This window comes from Vigna umbellata, chromosome 5, assembly GCF_029865625.1.
Source record: "Vigna umbellata cultivar VRB3 chromosome 5, Vumbellata_1.0, whole genome shotgun sequence".
In the NCBI taxonomy this organism is placed as follows: domain Eukaryota; kingdom Viridiplantae; phylum Streptophyta; class Magnoliopsida; order Fabales; family Fabaceae; genus Vigna; species Vigna umbellata.
In genome coordinates this window covers 24,484,432-24,503,914 of record NC_142169.1, presented here as the reverse complement: position 1 = coordinate 24,503,914, position 19,483 = coordinate 24,484,432, and the positions used below count along the sequence as shown (strand labels likewise).

Here is a 19,483-nt window from a genome sequence, read left to right as displayed (position 1 = left end):
ATTTGAACGATTTTGTAATTCTAAAACTCCTAAGTTGATGATTTGTTTTCTTTTCCCTCCAAGGAAGAATTTCAATGTTATGAATCGTAAAGTAATTTTAGAATTTTAAAATAATATGGATGCATTTACACTCTTGGAACTTGAATGTTATGAATTTAAGTCGGAAAAATCGAAACGTTCATAACAGGAGTAAGGAAAACGTTGCAGATTTAGGAAAATTAATGGAGAATGGGAGTGAAAAAGGGATTGCCCGAAATTTTGGCTTATGGCAAGGTGATATATACAAAATTTCAGAAAAAGAATGCTTGACTTATGAAAAAAAATAATCGAGGTGTTGAAAAAAGCAAACAATAGGAGCACAATATTTTTTTGCCGTTCAAAAAGCCTTAGGGTGCCATACATCAAGTTTAATGATCCATGAAAGACTTCTGAGCAGTGAGTACCATGCATTTGAGTTTGAGATCCATTGTGTTTCCTTTTCGTTGAAAAAATATTTGGAAATGAAAGAAAACATGAAAAACAATGTCTATTTTATAAAAATTGGCTGGAAAGAAAGTGAAAAGAAAAATTTTCTTTCCTTCAAATCCAATTTTCAAAATTTTTCTCCATCTTTATTTTCCATGAAACAACCAGACCATAAATTATATTGGGCCTGTATGAGTAGGTAGCTGAGCCCACCTTTTGGCGGGTCTTCTGATTTTGATTTTTGACATTTGAATCGAGCAAGAGAATAACCACAGATTTTAGAACGGAAACTATGGCGAACTCAGAACCGAAGACGGATCACGCAGAAATCTATACAGCATTAGATGCCTTGGACGCCTCCTCCATCTTTCACACCTTCTACGACGTCGTGGGGTTTGTTCTTTACATGCACCAGCAAATCCCCTCGTATGTCTTTTCCTTCATTACGAAACGCCCGAACCATTTTTTCATTATTTAGTTAAAAAATTGCAAACACGTGGAATATTTTGCTTCAATTTCGATTTCTAGATTTGATGACATTCAATTTATGCAGCACGGTGCAGGATATGGCCATCGAATTTGAAGCGATGCATTCGGAGTACAAGGAGCTGGTATGTGATAATTATGAGTGGAAATTTTGAATTTTGAGTCGTTATTGTGTCATCGACTTCATGAACCCCGAATTCGTTAACATCAGGAAACGGAGTTGGGAACTGAGGTGAAGCCATCGTTTCGGAGAAAGCATGTTAGCAAAATGAGGGATATCAAGGTAGGAATTAAGAGATTGGATAAGTTGATGAATTCACTTTTGAATTTGCAAACCGCGTTTAAAATCGTGATCGACGAGGTTCCCACCATAGACGTTGTCGTTTTGGCGCTTGGAGCTAGCCCACTTCGACCTCAACATATTTATGAGTTGAATTTTTCCCATTCGATTGGTGTATCCAAGGGCGCTGATGATTTTGCTAGGAGTAAAGCGGCTGAGAGTCTTTCGAGAAAGGTTCCTTATTGTTATTCCTTTTATGTTCCTAGTTAAAATTTTATGTGCTCTGTGCGGGGTAGGAGTGTTGAGATTATGTTTCGTTTTTTCTTTGACAGGCGATTCGGACACTGATATCGAAAGGTGCTGGCTCTGTGACCTATCCCGGTAGTTATTCACTTCTCTAGTAGATAAATATTAAGGTCAATTTTGCTCTGTTGGCTATTTTAGGTGAACTAAATAAGAATATAAAGTGAATTGAACTTCTATTTGTAGGATCTAAATAGAAGAACTTCTTTAAATTTTAACTTACGGAAAAAGTTTATTTCATTTTTTCTTATTTTCTTCTGCTATAAGTGTTTACGAAAATATTATCTAAACAAGGCCTAGGGAGATTAAATACTCAAATTGTTCCTGTAAAGAGCCATGGTCTTAAAGATGGCCCTTCAAAGTTTTGGTATTTCATTGTGTGATAGAAGGATCAAGGTACCAAATTAGTGTTCAGTGGAAATTTGACGGACTAAATTGATGTTTGTTCAAGCATAAGGTGTCAGATTGATGTCCAAAATCTTTGTTGGATCAATTTGATGTGCTGTGTATTTTTGAAGGATCAATTTTAGCATTATCTCTTAATTTGAATGAATTTTCTTTATGTAATCGCATTTTTAGATTTTCTTTTAATGCCACTCTTCTATTTTGTAGGCCCTATCAGATTGTTTATGTTAATAAAGGCCCCTTCTTCTTTCAATCAGCCTTTGCATTTTCTGCCTAAACGCGATTTTAGGTATAACAGAAAGGTAAAATAGACTACGAGGACATATTATGGTTGCCTTTTTACATGTTGTAAATGCGTGATTGTTTTTGACTGCATAAGGCACCGTGTCCTGTATTTGTTAGTCGAGCCTTTCTGTTTCTCACTATTTCTTTATTTGGTAATGAAATAGCAAGTGATATTTATATTTGTTGCTTCCTGAATTCAAATATGGCGCACATTCTGTTTCATCAGAACCTTGTGAAACTTATGTTAATTTTCTGCTCGAACTATTTGCAAGACTGCTGTCATTTCATCATAAAGATCATCAATGACATTTCATCATAAAAGTAATCATTATACAATGAAAGTGATTCAATTTAAACTAAACACCAGATTATCTCATTTCTACCAGTCTATTCATATGATTGTTGCTGTTGTACCCACTGAATGGTAGACCCAAGACCAGGGAGAGCAATTGATTTAAAAAATAAAAATGATAAGTATTAAACGCTCTTATATTGATATACAAGCATTTCACTTGATAGAGGATACAAAAATTAAAAACTAATATATTTTTTTGCAATTTTGGACAAAAGAGGTGGTGCAAATACCCACCCTCATACAAGCAGGTCTGCCATGGCTTGATTTCCTATGAAACTGAGAATTTTTTTCCTGGCACTGTGATAGGCCACATATGTTTTAGACAGTAATCTAAATCTTCAAGTATTTGTTAGGGGGTGTTTGTCAACTTCCAAATCTAGCCAAGAGGATGTAAATAGGACCAAATATATGAACTTTTGTGACAAAGAACCCACTGATACTCAAATTAAATTGAATTTGGTTGAACACCAATTTATAACTGGTTTTACTACAATGTTGTTTCTCTTAAAATTAGAAAACATAAAATAATTTTGATTTCACAGAATTGAGATAGTAAGTTTCTTTTAAGTTCCCATAACAAAATAAATTATGTCAGGGGAGGGGAGTCAAGAAGGGTTGGACCAGGAAAGTGTTTTGGAGTTAGTCCTTTTGAAAACTTTTATATTTAGTAAGCAGCCCCACAGTACATACAAGGATATATTTCTTTTCTTTTGAAGCTACCAAACTCACGGTATGATTTGTGTTTAATGTAATTCATAAATTCTATATGTCAATGATTTTAGATTGGCTTATAGTTGTTATAAATATTGTTTACATTATTTAATCTAGTAGCAGCTTAGTAGGATCACATGCACTATATATCTCAATAAAATGATTTTTTTATGGGATGAGTTTCTGCTAACAAAATTGCATTTCCACCATAGGTTGTGCCTCTCGGGCTACTGTTTAAGTGCAGAAATCAGAATCAGGAAGTGGTCGCTACTACTTCAGAAGATTTAATCTGGTATCTTTCACAATTTATGAATGGGATTCTCGTATATAACTAAGTTTTCTGTTTAGATGAGTTGCCTTGGTGCTGCTTACCGAATTTCCTGTATTTTCACTAGTCTTAACTTAGGTTTTTTGATTGGAAGGGGAAAATCCAGCAAACACCTCCCGTCCGTTCTTCATTTGACATATTATAGTTTTTGCAGTCAATTCTTTCATTGCTTTTTTATTTATTAATTTTTACATTCGGAGTATTGTCAGGGTTTTTATGTCTGAGCTGATCGTTACTGTTTGTCAGGGGACTGTTAATTTTCATTGCTGATTGATATTTGTGGCCTCCCAAAAATAGCAGTACATTTTACATATACTATTTATATAGTTTCCTCTCTCATGATGCAGACTCTAGTCTTTTTCTGTCTTCTGTATTCCCTTGTATTTTTCTTCGTTGCTTACTTTTCATCCTTCTGTTTGTTACAGGTTTCAATGTCGACATGTGATAAAAGGCCTTGCAATGAACACATTGCCAGAAGAATAAAATCCTCCACTTTACAGTAAGATAGGAAAAACATGTAAATATATGATTCATGCTTGAAGCTAATGTTTTCTTGTTGTACACTTGATCTTAATGAACACGCTGCTAGCTTGTTAATCTGGATGTCATTATTACACAGCATATTAGACAAAGACTACAGATGTTGGCCTGGTAAGATATGTTACTCATTTGAGGATTCTTGATGTATAAAAAAAGAAAACAGCGTCTGGAAAAACAATAATTGCTTTGCAACTACTCACTGACATTTAATCCCCAAGAATATGGAAGTTGTGATCAAATGCTACATTGCTTTACTAAGATTTAGCACAGGCAGCCAGGGGTGCATTCATCGGTAATTGCTAACGAGTGATTTTTGAGCCAACGGTAACTGGTAATGGGTTGGACAGTCTGTACCATCCTCAAGGGTTTGAAGGTACAATTTAATTATTTTATCTGTTAAGATTAGGACGTCTGCAGTTCGAGAGAAGACATTTTTGAGTTTATTGTGACACTTTAAAATTGAGAATTTGAGACTCACAATATGTTATAGTCACCCGTAGTTAATTATTTTCTGCTGTTCTTTCTCGTTTTGGTTTTCCTAAAGGGTTTTGAAATTCTCATCGAAAGGGGTTCCTTTCTACAACTTCAACTAGAATGGAGGATTAGGACTGTGACCATCACAATTTAACTAGTTTTAGTAATTAAAACGTTAGCACATCCCATTTTTTTTTTTCAATTCTAAGTTTGACACCATTTTAGTTTTTAGGTATTATGTTAGGAATTTCGACTTATTGTGGAGTGTAATTTTTTGCTTACAAACTTTATGGATGTTGCATTACATTTGTCTTGTTTATGAATATATGTTTCTATAAGCATGTTAAAATTATCACGAAAGAGATTAAGTAAACTGAAGATTATATATTGAATTATATTTATTTGTCCAAAAGTATATAAGAACTCACGATGATATCAATATGCAATGCAACAAACATGGCACATATATAGCCAATGTCCATGGTAATTTTGCTTACAAAATGACCATCCCAGTGGTGAAAGTATACTAAATGCAGAGGCTAATTAAGGAGGAGACTGATGGATATGGCAGAATCCCACACCCCCATGGAAGTCCATGATATTTTACATGATCAATTCACGTACTGAGTTAAGGAAATATAGAATGAATTAAGTTTGTACACAAACTTATTCACCCCATTGAAGTCGAAATCCATGGTTAAAAATGATCATTGGAAGGCAGTGTGTATGGGTCATGGTGAGTTATATGACGAGGTATAATCTGGTTTAGGGCATTCTTGACTTCCACAATACTAGCCTTTTCCCCGTTCCCATTTTCCTTGATTTTGGCCCTCATCTCTGCGACAAAGATTCCATCATCCCTAACCCAGGATTGCACCATCATCACTTCAACCCCTAACTCCCTCAACAATGTCATCACATCCAGCAACAACCCTTCCCTATGTACACACTCCAACTCCAACAGTGCATCGCTCTCTATGATCGAAACCTCCACCTCCCTTATCCTCCTCTTCCCCGCGTGCCGCTCACGTGCCTCCAGGCTCTCAATCTTCTCCCTCAGCTGTTTTATGTATTCGATGGTGTCTCCCAGAATCGATGCCTTGTCCATTCTCGTTACAAAAGGTACCATTGAACGCAAAATCAGAAACCTCTCATTCAGCTTCTCTCTCCGACGCCGCTCCGCCATCACATGGCTTGTCTCGTATGACGGGGCGCTCTTCCCCTTTATCCGGTTGGCGTGCAGGTAAGGAACACTGAAGAGAATGTACTTGAGGAGCCACTGCGATGTTACGTCTGCCACCGTCATCTGGAAGTGGCCGCGGTACTCGTCGGTGCCGGAGTTCCATTTGTTGAAAGCTGATTGGAAGGAATCGGTGAGGTGGTTGACGGAGGGTGAGTCCGGCCACCACCCGGAGTTCTTTTGGAGGATGCTGGACACTGTCTGCGAGTAGTGAGTGTCTGTGTCTCCTTGTGCTTTGTTTTCTGAGGGAGGGTGTTCTGCAAAACAAAGAACAAAACGTTATAAATATCACTTAGAAATAAGGTTCCGTATAATTTTTAAAATAGTTATTAATTATATGATAATTTATGATTCTGAGTAAAAACAATCATGTCATATAACATATTTCAATCGAATTTGTTAAAGTAAGAGTTTATTAACAAAGAAATGGTTTTAGTTTCTCTTTTAATAAAATGTTGCGCACAGTAATAAATTCTTCCAAAATTTATAGCTCAAACAATGCTCACAAAAGCGGGTAATTTTATATAGCCCTTCAAAGTATGATAGAGAATAGTAAGTTTATGTGAACTTTGCAGCTAAAAAAATGCAAGTTTTTGTAAATTCATCTCCACCTTTTAGCTTTTCCATATACAAAGAACTAAATTTTTCTCTTTTAGCTTTTTTGTAAATATTTTGTTCTTGGTGTGTAAGTTATTAACCATCGATGTGTTTCTTATTATTAGGTTTCACAAGAAATAGTAAAACATTCTATAGGATTTAAGATCTTATGTGTGTATATTTTCTTTGGAGTCTTGTAAAATTTTGAACTATTAGAAGATTATTTAATCACGATGATTAGACAAAGTAGATATAAGTATCTTGTGAGATTGAACCAGTATAATTTATTTGTGTTAATTTGTTTCTCTAATTATACTTGCATATTAAATTTGAGTTAAAATTATTTCTTGTTAAAATTGCTAAAATGGAAAGTTAAAATATTATCTTGCATTTCTTTGTGTTTAAAACAACATTTTGTAAAAACTATCTTTGATTAAAAAGAAAAACTAGTCCTTTTCTTAAAAATTTTAAGTTCAATAACCTCATCTCTTAACATCAACCCTCATTTTTAACACTACCTCCTATGACACAATCCTTTGGCATAAGTCAAAATGTCTCACTCATTAATTTTCATGACGTTATTTCTTTCCTAATCCGTTGTCTTGATTTTTCTTGGCATCAATGATGAGTCATTGTTAGAATCTTAATTTTGATATTTAACAAACAAACATTATTTTAATAAATTGACAATGACTTCGTATGGATCAATGAAACGTTTCATCTAATATATTTCACATGATGTTACGTAGAGATTATTGATATATCATCTATAAAAGACAAATGCAGTATGTTTTTTTCTACAGTTATATACCTTGTCCTATATATGTTTTGAAAATAAGAACTTCGGATTTATGGAACAAGAAACCTACTTGTTTTTTGTTTTTTTTTATTATTATTAAAGTTCCATATAAAGACATACACACAAAGTAAAACATGTAAGAGCTACTATATCGCTACATGGCATGTTAAATCTACATCAAATATTACAAACCTTGGGAAGATAATTAGTATGTTTTATTATATTAGAAGATCAATAAGTTCATGAAATGCATTAAATGACATTTAATGTTATGCAATGACTTTCTCATGAAGTTTTGAATAATGTTTATAGAAGATTTCTCAAGGCACTTCCACATTATAATCGATATTACAATAAGAAAATAACTCATATCATCCATAAGTTTTGACATCACATCATTGTCAAATTCCTCCTTCTCTTATATGTATACATATACTCGCTTATATACACTCATTACCTAATCAACTAGTAACTTTACTTAACTGCTATTTATAAAAAAATGTTCTACATTTATGCTTATTTAAATTATTGTTTTATGACATTATTAGACTAAAACCAATCAAAATTGACTAATGCTTATTATATTCAATATATATATATATATATATAAAAGGATTATATAAATAACATTATAAAATGACTTTTCGTGAGAAGTCAATATCTCATTTCTATTAAGGACAAGCTAATTTAGGACAGGACAATGATAAGATTCCAAATTACTCTAAGAAATCCTTTATTTAAATTAAATGAAATATTTATTTTGATATTACAATTATTTTTTATCAGCATTTTATGGTTTTACAATTAATATAAAGAAAATGATTTTTTGACACACCTAAATATTTTATATTTATTTGATACTACCCTTATTTACTTTTTACTTTCTTCTTTATTGAAAAATACAAAATTTTACACTTTTATAACCATTTTACCTTGTATTCTGTGTCAAATGAATGTAAAAGTGCATCATAGTACCGTTACTCTTAATATAAATCCCACTTATGTAAACTATAAAGACTTTCTATAATTATATGTAATAGGATGACTTTTTATAAAACTCATTTGAAGCCAAAAAAATAAATATAAACAATAAAAATCAATTATAAAACATTTCTCCTTTTTGTATCGATTCAAAATGTAATTGAAATAAAAGTTATTTATTTATTAATTAAAATTGATTAAAAGTGTTATTTGAAATTAAAAAGATGTTAACACGTTATTTTTAATATAAAGTATTAAATCATTGATGTGTAAGTTGTGTTGACTATTAGACCAAATTCGTAGTAGGTAGGGAAAGAAAAGCCTTAATATTTAAACTCAGAAGAATAAAAGGACAATTGACATGAGAGGATGGTACGAGCTGAGATAACTAGGGCAAAATAATGTTTGATAAACATCAATTTTTTATATTTATTTGATATTTTATATATATATTTGTTTTTTTATGCTTTTCTTTTTAATAAATTTATTTTTTATAATTATTTTATTTTTATAATATATGTCAAATAAATATAAATATATGTCACCGTATAATTATTCTAAAATAAATGTTTAATCATTTAAATACATCCTTTTCTCAAAATATAACTTATCAAATTAGTGATCTTAAAAAATTACAAATTATCTTGATAAATTAGTAAGAAAATATCAAACTACATATATACAAGTGAAATAAAGAGAAAAAAAAACTAATAAATATGATAAAAGCAATGATGAAGAATGAAATGATAGAAGTTCAAAAAGAAAGTAAATGTTTGAGTTGAATAGATACCTGGAGGTTGTGGTGGTAGTTGAAGTTGAAGAAGTTCCAAACCTGCAGAACACAGTGCCATGGACGCCTCAGTGGGGAACGAATCCAAGTGGTTGGATCCATCTCCGGGTGACCCGACCCGAAACCCTTCCAACGTGTCCAGCTCCATTAGTTCGGTCGGTATGAAACTGTTGTTACGAACTGCTAATCCTGCTTCAGAATTCAACTTAACTTCTTTTCCTTTATCAACGACGTTCATCTCGTTTTGGTTGGGAATATTGTTGGGTGGTGCAGTAGTGGCAGTGACGACAACTGGGTATGAAGAAGATGTGGGATTGGAGGTGGAGTGCTCTGACAGTGCAGGGTTTGCCGTCGGAGGGTGCTGATCTATGAAGAAACTCTTTATGTGTTGGATGAAATTTAGGTCTTCTTCCATCTAATTGGTTAATATCATGAAACATGCATGCATTAAATTTTAGGTCATGTTTTTGTTGAATAAATAGCAGTGCAATACGTGAATCTTTGTTTCTTCATTACCTTGTCGGTTGTGCCCAGCTCAACCACGCCCTCCAACACAGGAATGCACACCACTGTCTGCAGTTTGCATGGCACGAACTTTAACGTATCATCAAATGCTCACTATGTTTTAAGAATTGTTCACTTTTTATTTTTTTCTATCTCTAAATTTTTAAGGGAAATAATTAAATAAGAAAACAAAATTTAATCATCTGTTTAATTATTTTAAAAGTCGGGTGAACTCTATTTCTTGTCCATATTGTTTGATTTGCTCTAGTGAGTATATGTGAGAGGATATTAGGTTATTTCATGTCGAAATAAATTTGTCAAACTAATTGCTTAATGGAGTTTATTTTGTGTGGTTTAATTAAATTGTATGTCAAATGTATATTATAAAGGCCATAATAAACAAATAATTGTCAAGAAACAAAAGTGTTGCTATTGTTTTGGTTTTAGCTTCTTTGTTGCTATCGTTTTTCTTTTTTGTGGAAGCTTTATATATGCCAGACTGTGTACGCTGTGAATCATGGTCTTTCTCATGTAATTGTTTACCTCTTTTCTTTTAGTTTAATGAATTCCAGTTAACTGATCAAAATGTATTTTTTAAGAAACAAAAAACATGTTTAAACTATGTCTACCAGAAATGGACAAGCTGTTGGAAAAAAAAATCACCTGAATATGAGCACTCTGGTCGTGGAAGATTTGGCCATCATTGAAAAAGGAGAGAGAAGAAGATAGTTAGTAAGTGAAGCTTCTTATATGCATGGAAAATATTACATAACCATATATACGCGTTAACTTGAAACGCAAAAACTTTAATGCATAGTTTTAAGTAATGAAAAATCAATGATTTATTTAGAAAAAAAGGACATTGATTTTTCCTTCTTCTCTTCTGAGTACATGTCTGCAGTGGCTGGGAATTGTGCCCAAAAGTGATGAATAAAACGATGATTGTGAGTTGCTATTTTATTTTGTACGTACCTTGGCAAGAATAGCTCTGGAAAATGCTTTGCTCTCTACTTCGTTTGCACCAGTTAGCCATATATGCTGCCTCCTGGCATATGCTGTTCCCGGCAACCTTAATTATATTGTACATCATCATCAATCACTTCTATGTCAAACTAATGCTTTATGTAAACAGAACCAGGATTATAATCCAACCGAAAAATTCAGAAAAAATGTAGACAGGTATATAATGTAATAGTCAATAAAATACCACCAATGTTGCATCATTTTCCAGACAACAATTTCACCTAATACTACATGTGTATTAGATTAAGTGTATTGTTGCAACTTGACAATTTTTCAGTCTTATTCAATGGTAAAAGAAATGAAGGAATGTTGTTTTGAAATGATATGTTATCACAATTGGTTGAATATTAAAGTTTTGCAGACTTTTGGTTTCAGTGGCAGGAACCGTATCTTTTCTAAGGGAAGTGCTGGAGCCTCGAGCTGTGTTTCTGACCTTTGCTTTTTGGGAATTTCACATACTTTGGAAAAAAGGGAAAAAAAAAAGTAATATGTATTTTCTTCCAAAGATTGAATGCATAAATTATAGCAATTCCCTTTTTCAATTGGCTTTAACGAAAGCTAGGGCTAAACAACAGTTTCTGGTCTGCCTTTGTAATTCACCGTTGGTAATAACTTTATTTTCTGTGGAAAAAGAAAATAAAGCGAGAAGAAAGAAAATTTTCGTTTACTTCGAATGCTTCAAACAATCATTGCAATTTTCTTTATGTATTAGCTTTACTAAAGTTGCTTCTCCACCGACTTTCATGCATTAAATCTTGACCGACTTTTAAAAATATCCAAAATGTATTTAAAATTAAAAGAATGATTTATAACATGGATAAAACATCAATCCACTACCCTTGAAAACAATTAATATTTAATATGTGTGTATGATATTGATAGTACGTAACTAATTTACGTATACAATTGAGTTTCAAGGAAGTGAATGATATTTGGATTAAAAAGTAATTATGTTAGTAATTTATTCAAAAATGAAGAAAGCAAAGTGTTCCATAAATCACGCCTGATCTGCATTAAGAAAGATACATAATTTAATAAAATATTAACTGATTATTCTGAAAAGCGAGAAGTTCTTTCTAATTTACAGCTGATTAATGAGAGTCTTTAAAATGAGTGAAGAAGAAGTTTTGCTCTAGTAAAATTATCAAATCCTGTTTCTTTTTTTCTTAAAATAAACCCAACAAAAATCATTTCACTACAAAATTTGAGCATTTCATTATACTAGAAAAAGGATGAAACAATTTTCAACGGTCAAATTTGATATCGTGAAAAGAAAGTAGAGTGAAAAATAATCTCATTCCCAAAAGTAGTAACTCAAATCTGTAACAATTAGAACCTTTTTGGACTTTATCGATAGCATTATACGATCAAGTGGGAAAGAGAGAGAGAGAGTTTGATCTGAAAAGTGAAAGCTAACTATAGCAAGTTTGTTTGTTCTGTTTATACTGCGCTTTAGATCTATCTACCACCAATGACGCTCGTAAAAATAACAGAAAAAAGTAAAAGATGAAGAACGAACTCGACAGAAAGTTGAAGGATTGATGAAGAAAAGAAAGGTAATAAAGTTTTGAGAGATCAAAGGACATGACTTACCCGACACCAGGATGAAAGGAGAAAGAGACACACAACAGATAGAACCATTCTGATTCCGTTAGATCCTCAGGAGACAAAGCAGCACATGGTCTTCGTGTTTGCGAGTTCGCTTCTCCAGCAGACAAAGATTCGTATAACTCTCGAAGCTGCTCGCTTCTTTGCAGAGAAGCTTCCTCGGTGCTAACTTCCATTGCTTGAACCGTCTTCCTAGTCTTAATTGCTCCGTTGTAGTATCCATCACCCCACGTCAAAATCCTATCAAAATTCTCCAATTCAACCTCTTTAATCATCATCAATTAACAACACACATAATACTTAGATTGGTTATCAAAAGCATTGTTTTTTTTCCCGATGATTGGATCTGCTTTGTGGCAAGAAAATCGATATGTAAACAGTTATTCTAATACAGATCAAACCTTAAATAAGAAAAGGGTTAGTGTAAGTATGATTTGAAGAAGCAGAAAATGGAGAAGGTTGGAAGGTAGGTACCCTTGTTGGGGACAAAGTTGCCAGAAGAGGCTGTAAGTCCATTGAACTGATTGCACTGCAGCCCTTAACATGTTTTGAATGCTATTTGGCGGTGCAGCCATTGTTCCTTCCCAGCAGCTACCACTCCCTCGATTCTTTATCTTCCTATACGTACTAATCTCAAATGACAGAAAGTTTTGGTATGGGGTTTCCGAAATAAGGGAATGGGCGATGATGATGGATCATTGAACTTTGTCGTTATTGATGAGTTCAAAATCGAAACATGTTTACACCAGCAACAGCAACAACATAATACTAAGGGGAACTATGTTAAGGACAAGGTTAAAGCTATGGTAATTACACTTTCGTATAAATGAGGTGGTTTCTTCTGCGTGCATTAAGAAGAAAAGAGGATTTAGAAAAGTATGACTTTGAGGTGAGAATATATATATAAGATAAAGATTAAATTAACGGTGCGATTTTTTTATGTTATCATGTAAATTGCAAATTTCCATTCACACCTATGCACATTTTTCAACAGTGCCAAAAATAGCTTTTCCTTTTCCCTTCCAACAGATTTTCAAAGAATTTTATCTTAATCATCCCTAAGATAACTTTCGAGTCTATTACCTACAAGGAGACTGGGATATTATATATATATATATATATATATATATATATATATATATATATATATATATTAAAATATAACAATGTAATTGCTCTTTTTTTTATAACGAATTAGTTTTTGTTTACCGAGACTAGTCAACTTTTTTCTCCAATCATTGAATCTGATGAGATAGTACGTTTTTTCCACTGAATTTCATAATTTAAAAGATTAAATATTCCATAAAATTAAATTGATTTTAGGTAAAACAAAAATGTAAAAGTTAATTACCATCATCCAAATATATAATAAATCTTGGAGTTAGTTATTGTTCATCTCAAACACATTTAATAATGAGATTAAAGGTTTCTGGGACAACTGATCACCAAGTTCTCCCAATTAATGAGCACTTAAACGAAATCTTTGATGTAAGGGAGAAACGGAAGATGAGGTGCTTTAAATAATGAAAAATGGGACACAAAATATACAAAATAAGAGAGTAAACAAAGTTGGAGAAAAGTATTTCAATTTCATTATTTTCTCTTCTTTGTTTAATTAAATAAGAGTTTTTTCATTAAAATGCCTCTACTTTTTTTCCCTTTTTTTTTGTATGTACATATGTAACAAATAATATATTTCTGTATTAAGCATCCTTTTGCAATAAAATACCAAAACTCTTTCTTAAATTAAAAAAAAAAATCTGAAGAGAAATTTAAGAGAAGGAATATAGATAGAGCGATGAAGTGGCGAATAAGTTAGTTCTAAGGAGGTAAATGGGTAAATGAGGCAGTGAATATATATTGTGTGTAAGGCTCCATAGTTTTGTGGTCATATATGTTGACTGGTTGCTCTACCAGACAGTTCCGATCCATTGTACGTACCAATTTCTAAGCAATTATTTCTAGATAATTCTAGCTTTCATCGTGCTTATCATTCTAAAAACTTCAGTTATTTCTATAAATTTGTATTTTTAGGTGCAAAAGTATTTTAAAATTATCATCAGAATCATTTTTAAACTGTATAATAAAATATTATAGCGTATAATTAAAGGAGAGTGTGAATCAATGTTTAATTATTCATAATTTATTTCCCGTGGAAAGTATTTTTATACGGTTGTTTGTAATGATGTGATATAATCGACTTTATGATATATTTTTATTACAAGTGTAAACAATGCTTGTAATTATCTGAGAAGTACATATATTATATTCAAAATCATTGATAATTTAATGAAAATAACGATACTTTATCAATACGTAATGATTGCGTATCATGTATTGTGTGTAGTTTAAATCAAGTTCATGTATAGATATTTATTCTTCATAAAAAAAAAAGTTATGCATGTTCGATTATTTATTACTCGAATGAAAATAACCATAATTCATCCGTAACATAATGATGACATATCATGTGTTATGTATATTTTAAATTAAGTTCAAGCATATGTTTAACTATAAAATGTTTTATTTACATAAATTAATCTATTAAAAGGTAAAATTCTTTCAAACTCGTAGATAATTTTATTTAATACAGAGGGTCAAGGGCGAGGTTATATCTTCTAATGATAAAAATCATATAAACTATTTTTATGGATTAAATTATGTATTAATTAATTCATTTGAATATGAACTATATATCATATGATAAATTTAAACTGAATCTGCTACACCGATTAAAAATTAAAATTAAATATACTGCTTGACAGAGAAACAAGAGAATTAGGTGGCAGCAACTTGACTATTCCTGGATTAGAAATACATTGCATGTTAGTTCTTTGCATTTTGTGTTATATGACTTCTTATATTTCACATCAAATATTAAATCATTAATTTTTTAATTGATTATTCCAATGTTATATATCTTTTAAACGTATCTTTACTTTAAAACTATGCATCTATATATTAATCAAATATTTATTTTACAATCCTAAACATTTTTAATTATTTTTTAGTTTGATTGAAAATTGAAATTGGATCTAGTACAGGAGATACTAATTAGTTTTATTGATTTGAGTATTTTTTAAAAACTTGGTATATATATATATATATATATATATATGTTAAAATTTAAATATTTTAAAATATATTCAAAAATTATAAATAAGATGTTTGGAGTTTTTTTTGGTTTTGTTTTACTACTCTCCCACTTTGTTGAATTTGACGATTTTCTTTTAGGATTTATGATCTTTCTCCTTTCTTTTCAGAATGGAGATAATCATGTATGGGTGGATTGATATGGAAAAGAAAAAGACAAGATAATATATATATATATATATATATATATATATATATAATAAGTAATGTTATAAAAAAGAAGAAAAAAAATAGACAAATGTAATGAAAATAAGATGAAAGAAAAAACAAATATAAATTTAATTGTAATTTTATTCTTCTCGCAGCCGACAGAATGAATGTGTAAATCTATTATTGTTTTTGTGGACCACCGTGGATCTTCTATTATAAGGTACGAATCATATACTTATTATTGCTCTTTTTTCTTATAAACTTATTCATATATCCAATGTTAAATATTTATTTACTTCAAAACTACCATTTTATTTTAGTTTACCTTTTCTTTATAAACAATGAAATATTTATCGCTTAGTTTATTTATTTTAAAGCTACCTTCTTGTATAGACTTTTAGGATTTATAAAAGAATATATTCTTTTATTATTATTAAGGATGTATTTAAATTTTAACTAGAAGCTCTATAAGCTTTATACTCATCACGCTGATATAAGCATGTTCATGTAATTAAAATATTAAGTTTATTCTGTAGTATTAAAAAAATTAAAATTAAAATCTATTTGTCAGTCTTTTTGGCAATGGAAGACAACAACATTATGACTGTTGAGTTCTATGCTTTATCTGTATGAAATTATAACAGTCTTCTTGAACACTAAATAAAAGCAAAAGATGTTGCAGTGTTTGGTTGAATATCTTTTTGAAGGGCCCTTTTCCCCCATTCCATTGCCTCAGCTTCCAATCATTATTTTCTCATCTTTTTGACCATTATATTACGAAGGCTCTGTTGTGCGTTGTGCTTCACGATGAGTGCAGTGTTAATTTCAAAGTACAACATATGATTATAAAGTGGAGATTTATCAAAGTTTTTCTTTCAACACTGATCATGGCATAATTATTGAATTCTATACCTTAATTTTCTAATAATTTACACAATATAGAATTCTAAATGTAAATTTTGTGTAAACTTATGGAAGTTCTAGTATTATTTCTATTGTAAAAGGATAAATTTAATAAATGGTTGTGCAGAAACAATATTAATATCGATTTTAATGAACATAAATTCAATGAATCTATCAGTAAAATCGGTTAGTAATTAGATATTTTAGTACCCTTTCTATCAATTTTATCGATCATTTTGTTTTAACCAACATTTTATAGTAAAATTTGTTTGTAAAATTTGTTGTTAATTAAATCATTTTTAAAATCTGGATGTTAAATTTTATGTAAAAATATATTTTTAAATTCATTAGAGATGTGAAAAGAAGAAAAAAGGAGGAGGAGATTGTAGAAGTAAAAAAAGAGGAGAAAGAAGGGAAATACTAACAAATTTCTACTGATATATTATGATTGTCGGTTATTATTGATAAATAATTATTAACAAATATATGATTTTCGATAAATACTAACAAATTTTATACTATCATTTTCTCGTAAGAAAAAAATTTATTGATAAGATTTCACTAATATCAACAAATTTTGCATGTTAGAAAGTCCATTTCTTTCTTGTAGTAAATTCAAAGGAGAAGATACTCCAAGGTAGTAAATTCTATTATTGAGATCCAATCATATCAAACGATCCAATTACAGTTGTCAAAACGGATAATTCGACTCGATCCACCACGGCTTGGTCATTTAGTGAACCAACCCAACTCGACTCATTTATTAGCGAGTTGAAAAAATTTAAACCCTACCCACCACGAGTTAGTAGGTTAAACGGGTTGACTCACTAGCTCACTTAATTATAAGTTTTTTTTTAAATAATTTTTTTAATTCAAATCTAAATAAATTTCAGTCTAAAATGATGTTAAACTCCAAAGACAATTCAAAATAAAAAAAAAGTATCATACAATCTAAGCATAATCCAAAAACAAGCACAAAAGGCGAACAAATAAGTTTTTAATATTGATGAATTTTGTATCACTTGTCCATCTATAATATTAGAGTCTTGAATAGATAAATCTATAATATTTTTTTTCTCTTGAAACATCTTTTTTTTATCCCATCTACAATATAATAAAAAAATATTAACTAATAATATTGAAACATAAAATAATAAAAAATTAAATTAAATTAGGTGAGTTGGTGAGCCAACCCGGCTCACCACGGGTTCAACCCGGCTCACCACGGGTTCAACCCGGGTGAGCCGGATTGAAAACTATCCCGTATAAAAAAATTACATTTTTTTTCCAACTCAACCCGGCTCAAACCCGTGGTGGACAGGGTTGGCTAGCGGGTTACAACCCATTTTGACAGCACTAGATCTAATCATGCACACAATAGACACCTTAGTGTTCCATACAATAGACAAGTCTCTAGTACAATTCTCGGACGAGGTTGTGGTCCACACATAGCTTTACAAAGTAAACACCTTAGTAGTTTACCGATTAAATGTCTACTGGTTTCAAAGATTACACAACTAATTTATTCAACTTAGCATGAATTAACTCAACTTTTCAATAGTCAAAACACGTAGTTACTAGTAAATTACCAAATCAATTTGCTAACTTCATCCACTGGTCCTTTAGAGCATCTATCACTATATAAGCACTATAAGAAAAATTGTGTATCATTGATGAACACAATTCGTCAATAATAGAAAAAATCCATTTATAATTTGAGTTTATCGACAAATTCCTGATAACTATAATCTCATCAGTAAAATTCTGTTAACTCATTGGTAAATATACCAAAATTGTACCAAGTAGTAAAGATGGTAGGTCAAAGTATTGTTTCCTAAGGGATTTGTGTTTGTTTAGCTAACTATGATTACTTACTAATTTAGGCGGTGAATATGAACATTGATTGATTCAAACAAGTTAAAAACATATAAAGTTCTAAATATGAAAGTTATAAAATGATCTGAATAAAGACTCACTGGAGTTGGACTTCATGACCCAAAGTTTATGCAATCATGTACACAATATATCTCTAACACACCCAAGCATTCACATCATAAGTATATAAACCCTAATAATCCCTTAGAGACAAGTTTTAAATCCTTATATGAAAATATTAATCCCTTAAATATTCAAACATAAGATTTGCATTAAGAAAATATGCTAGAATGACAAAAAGCTTTGATATATGTCTAGAACCAAACATCTTGGATGTTCTATCTAGGTCTAGGTTCAAAAACATTTTCATTGATTAGACACCATCCAAATAACATAGATATTTCGTGAATAATAAAGATAGAACACAAGAATATTGAAAGATATTCTATTGCATAGAAAAAAGCTACAAACAACTTACGTACATTACATTCAACCCTAATGAAATAAAGTTTAGCTACTCCTATACATCTAAAACACAAGAAGGGATTAAAATGGTGAAATAGATGAAGAAAGATGGAGTCCCCGAGCCCTAGAAGTGCCTCAACATGTGTCTTGAGTTTGAGTTGCATTCCCACATAAAAAACTACTCTTTTCTTCAACTCTCGACACTTGTAATTGTTCTCCAAAAAGTGTTTTCCCACTATGAGAGAATACCCTCTCGTTGGGCAAGACATAGCTTATCTGACACGTTGGATTGTTATGCTCGCTAGGTCATAAGGCTCATTTGCTAGATAGGTGTTCAATGTCTTGCTAGGTGAGGGATTCTTGTGGCTAGGCGAGAGATTACTAAATGGGTAAAAATGAATTCTTTATATAAATATGGTACAAAAAGGCGATACCAAAAATAATGTTACTTATATGGAGAACTAACAATTAATGTGAGAATTACAACTAAGGACAACTTATTAAAAAGATGTGTCCAAGTGAGATGTAAAAGTTATGTATTGTGTGGGAAATATAAGGAGACAATTAGGCACCTCTTCTTTGAATGATATGATAGTCAAAGTAGCATTCTTCGCTAGTAATTGCACTTAGAGTATCTCTTCGCTTCTACCACCTTTAGGTAGTGTTTAGATTAGAGAGATGATTTGATGAAGAGTAAATGGATGAACTTGAGGAGATGGAGATGAGATTGTAGTGTTGTTTGGATCAAAGGATAAATGAAGGA

General features: G+C 31.2%; 2 protein-coding genes across 3 annotated transcripts; one reads left to right on the top strand and one right to left on the bottom strand.

Moving 5' to 3' along the window:
- Window positions 1-260: 260 nt before the first annotated feature.
- On the top strand, window positions 261-4,838 carry LOC124832772 (non-structural protein). Of its 2 annotated transcripts, none has more exons than XM_047307058.2 (7): window positions 261-891; window positions 1,019-1,076; window positions 1,163-1,465; window positions 1,564-1,588; window positions 2,147-2,241; window positions 3,503-3,582; window positions 4,044-4,838. In XM_047307058.2, the coding sequence occupies exons 1-7, from the start codon at window positions 758-760 to the stop codon at window positions 4,099-4,101; spliced, it is 753 nt and encodes a 250-aa protein (XP_047163014.1). In that variant the 5' UTR covers window positions 261-757; the 3' UTR covers window positions 4,102-4,838. The 2 variants fall into 2 exon arrangements, with proteins under 2 accessions (XP_047163014.1, XP_047163013.1); XM_047307057.2 differs by having other exon boundaries at window positions 270-891; window positions 1,564-1,612.
- Window positions 4,839-4,974: 136 nt separating this feature from the next.
- On the bottom strand, window positions 4,975-13,011 carry LOC124832771 (basic helix-loop-helix protein A-like). Its single transcript, XM_047307056.2, has 7 exons — window positions 12,649-13,011; window positions 12,160-12,414; window positions 10,516-10,612; window positions 10,207-10,221; window positions 9,556-9,612; window positions 9,040-9,454; window positions 4,975-6,129 (listed from the first exon to the last, which is right to left on the bottom strand). The coding sequence occupies exons 1-7, from the start codon at window positions 12,747-12,749 to the stop codon at window positions 5,330-5,332; spliced, it is 1,740 nt and encodes a 579-aa protein (XP_047163012.1). The 5' UTR covers window positions 12,750-13,011; the 3' UTR covers window positions 4,975-5,329.
- Window positions 13,012-19,483: the final 6,472 nt, after the last annotated feature.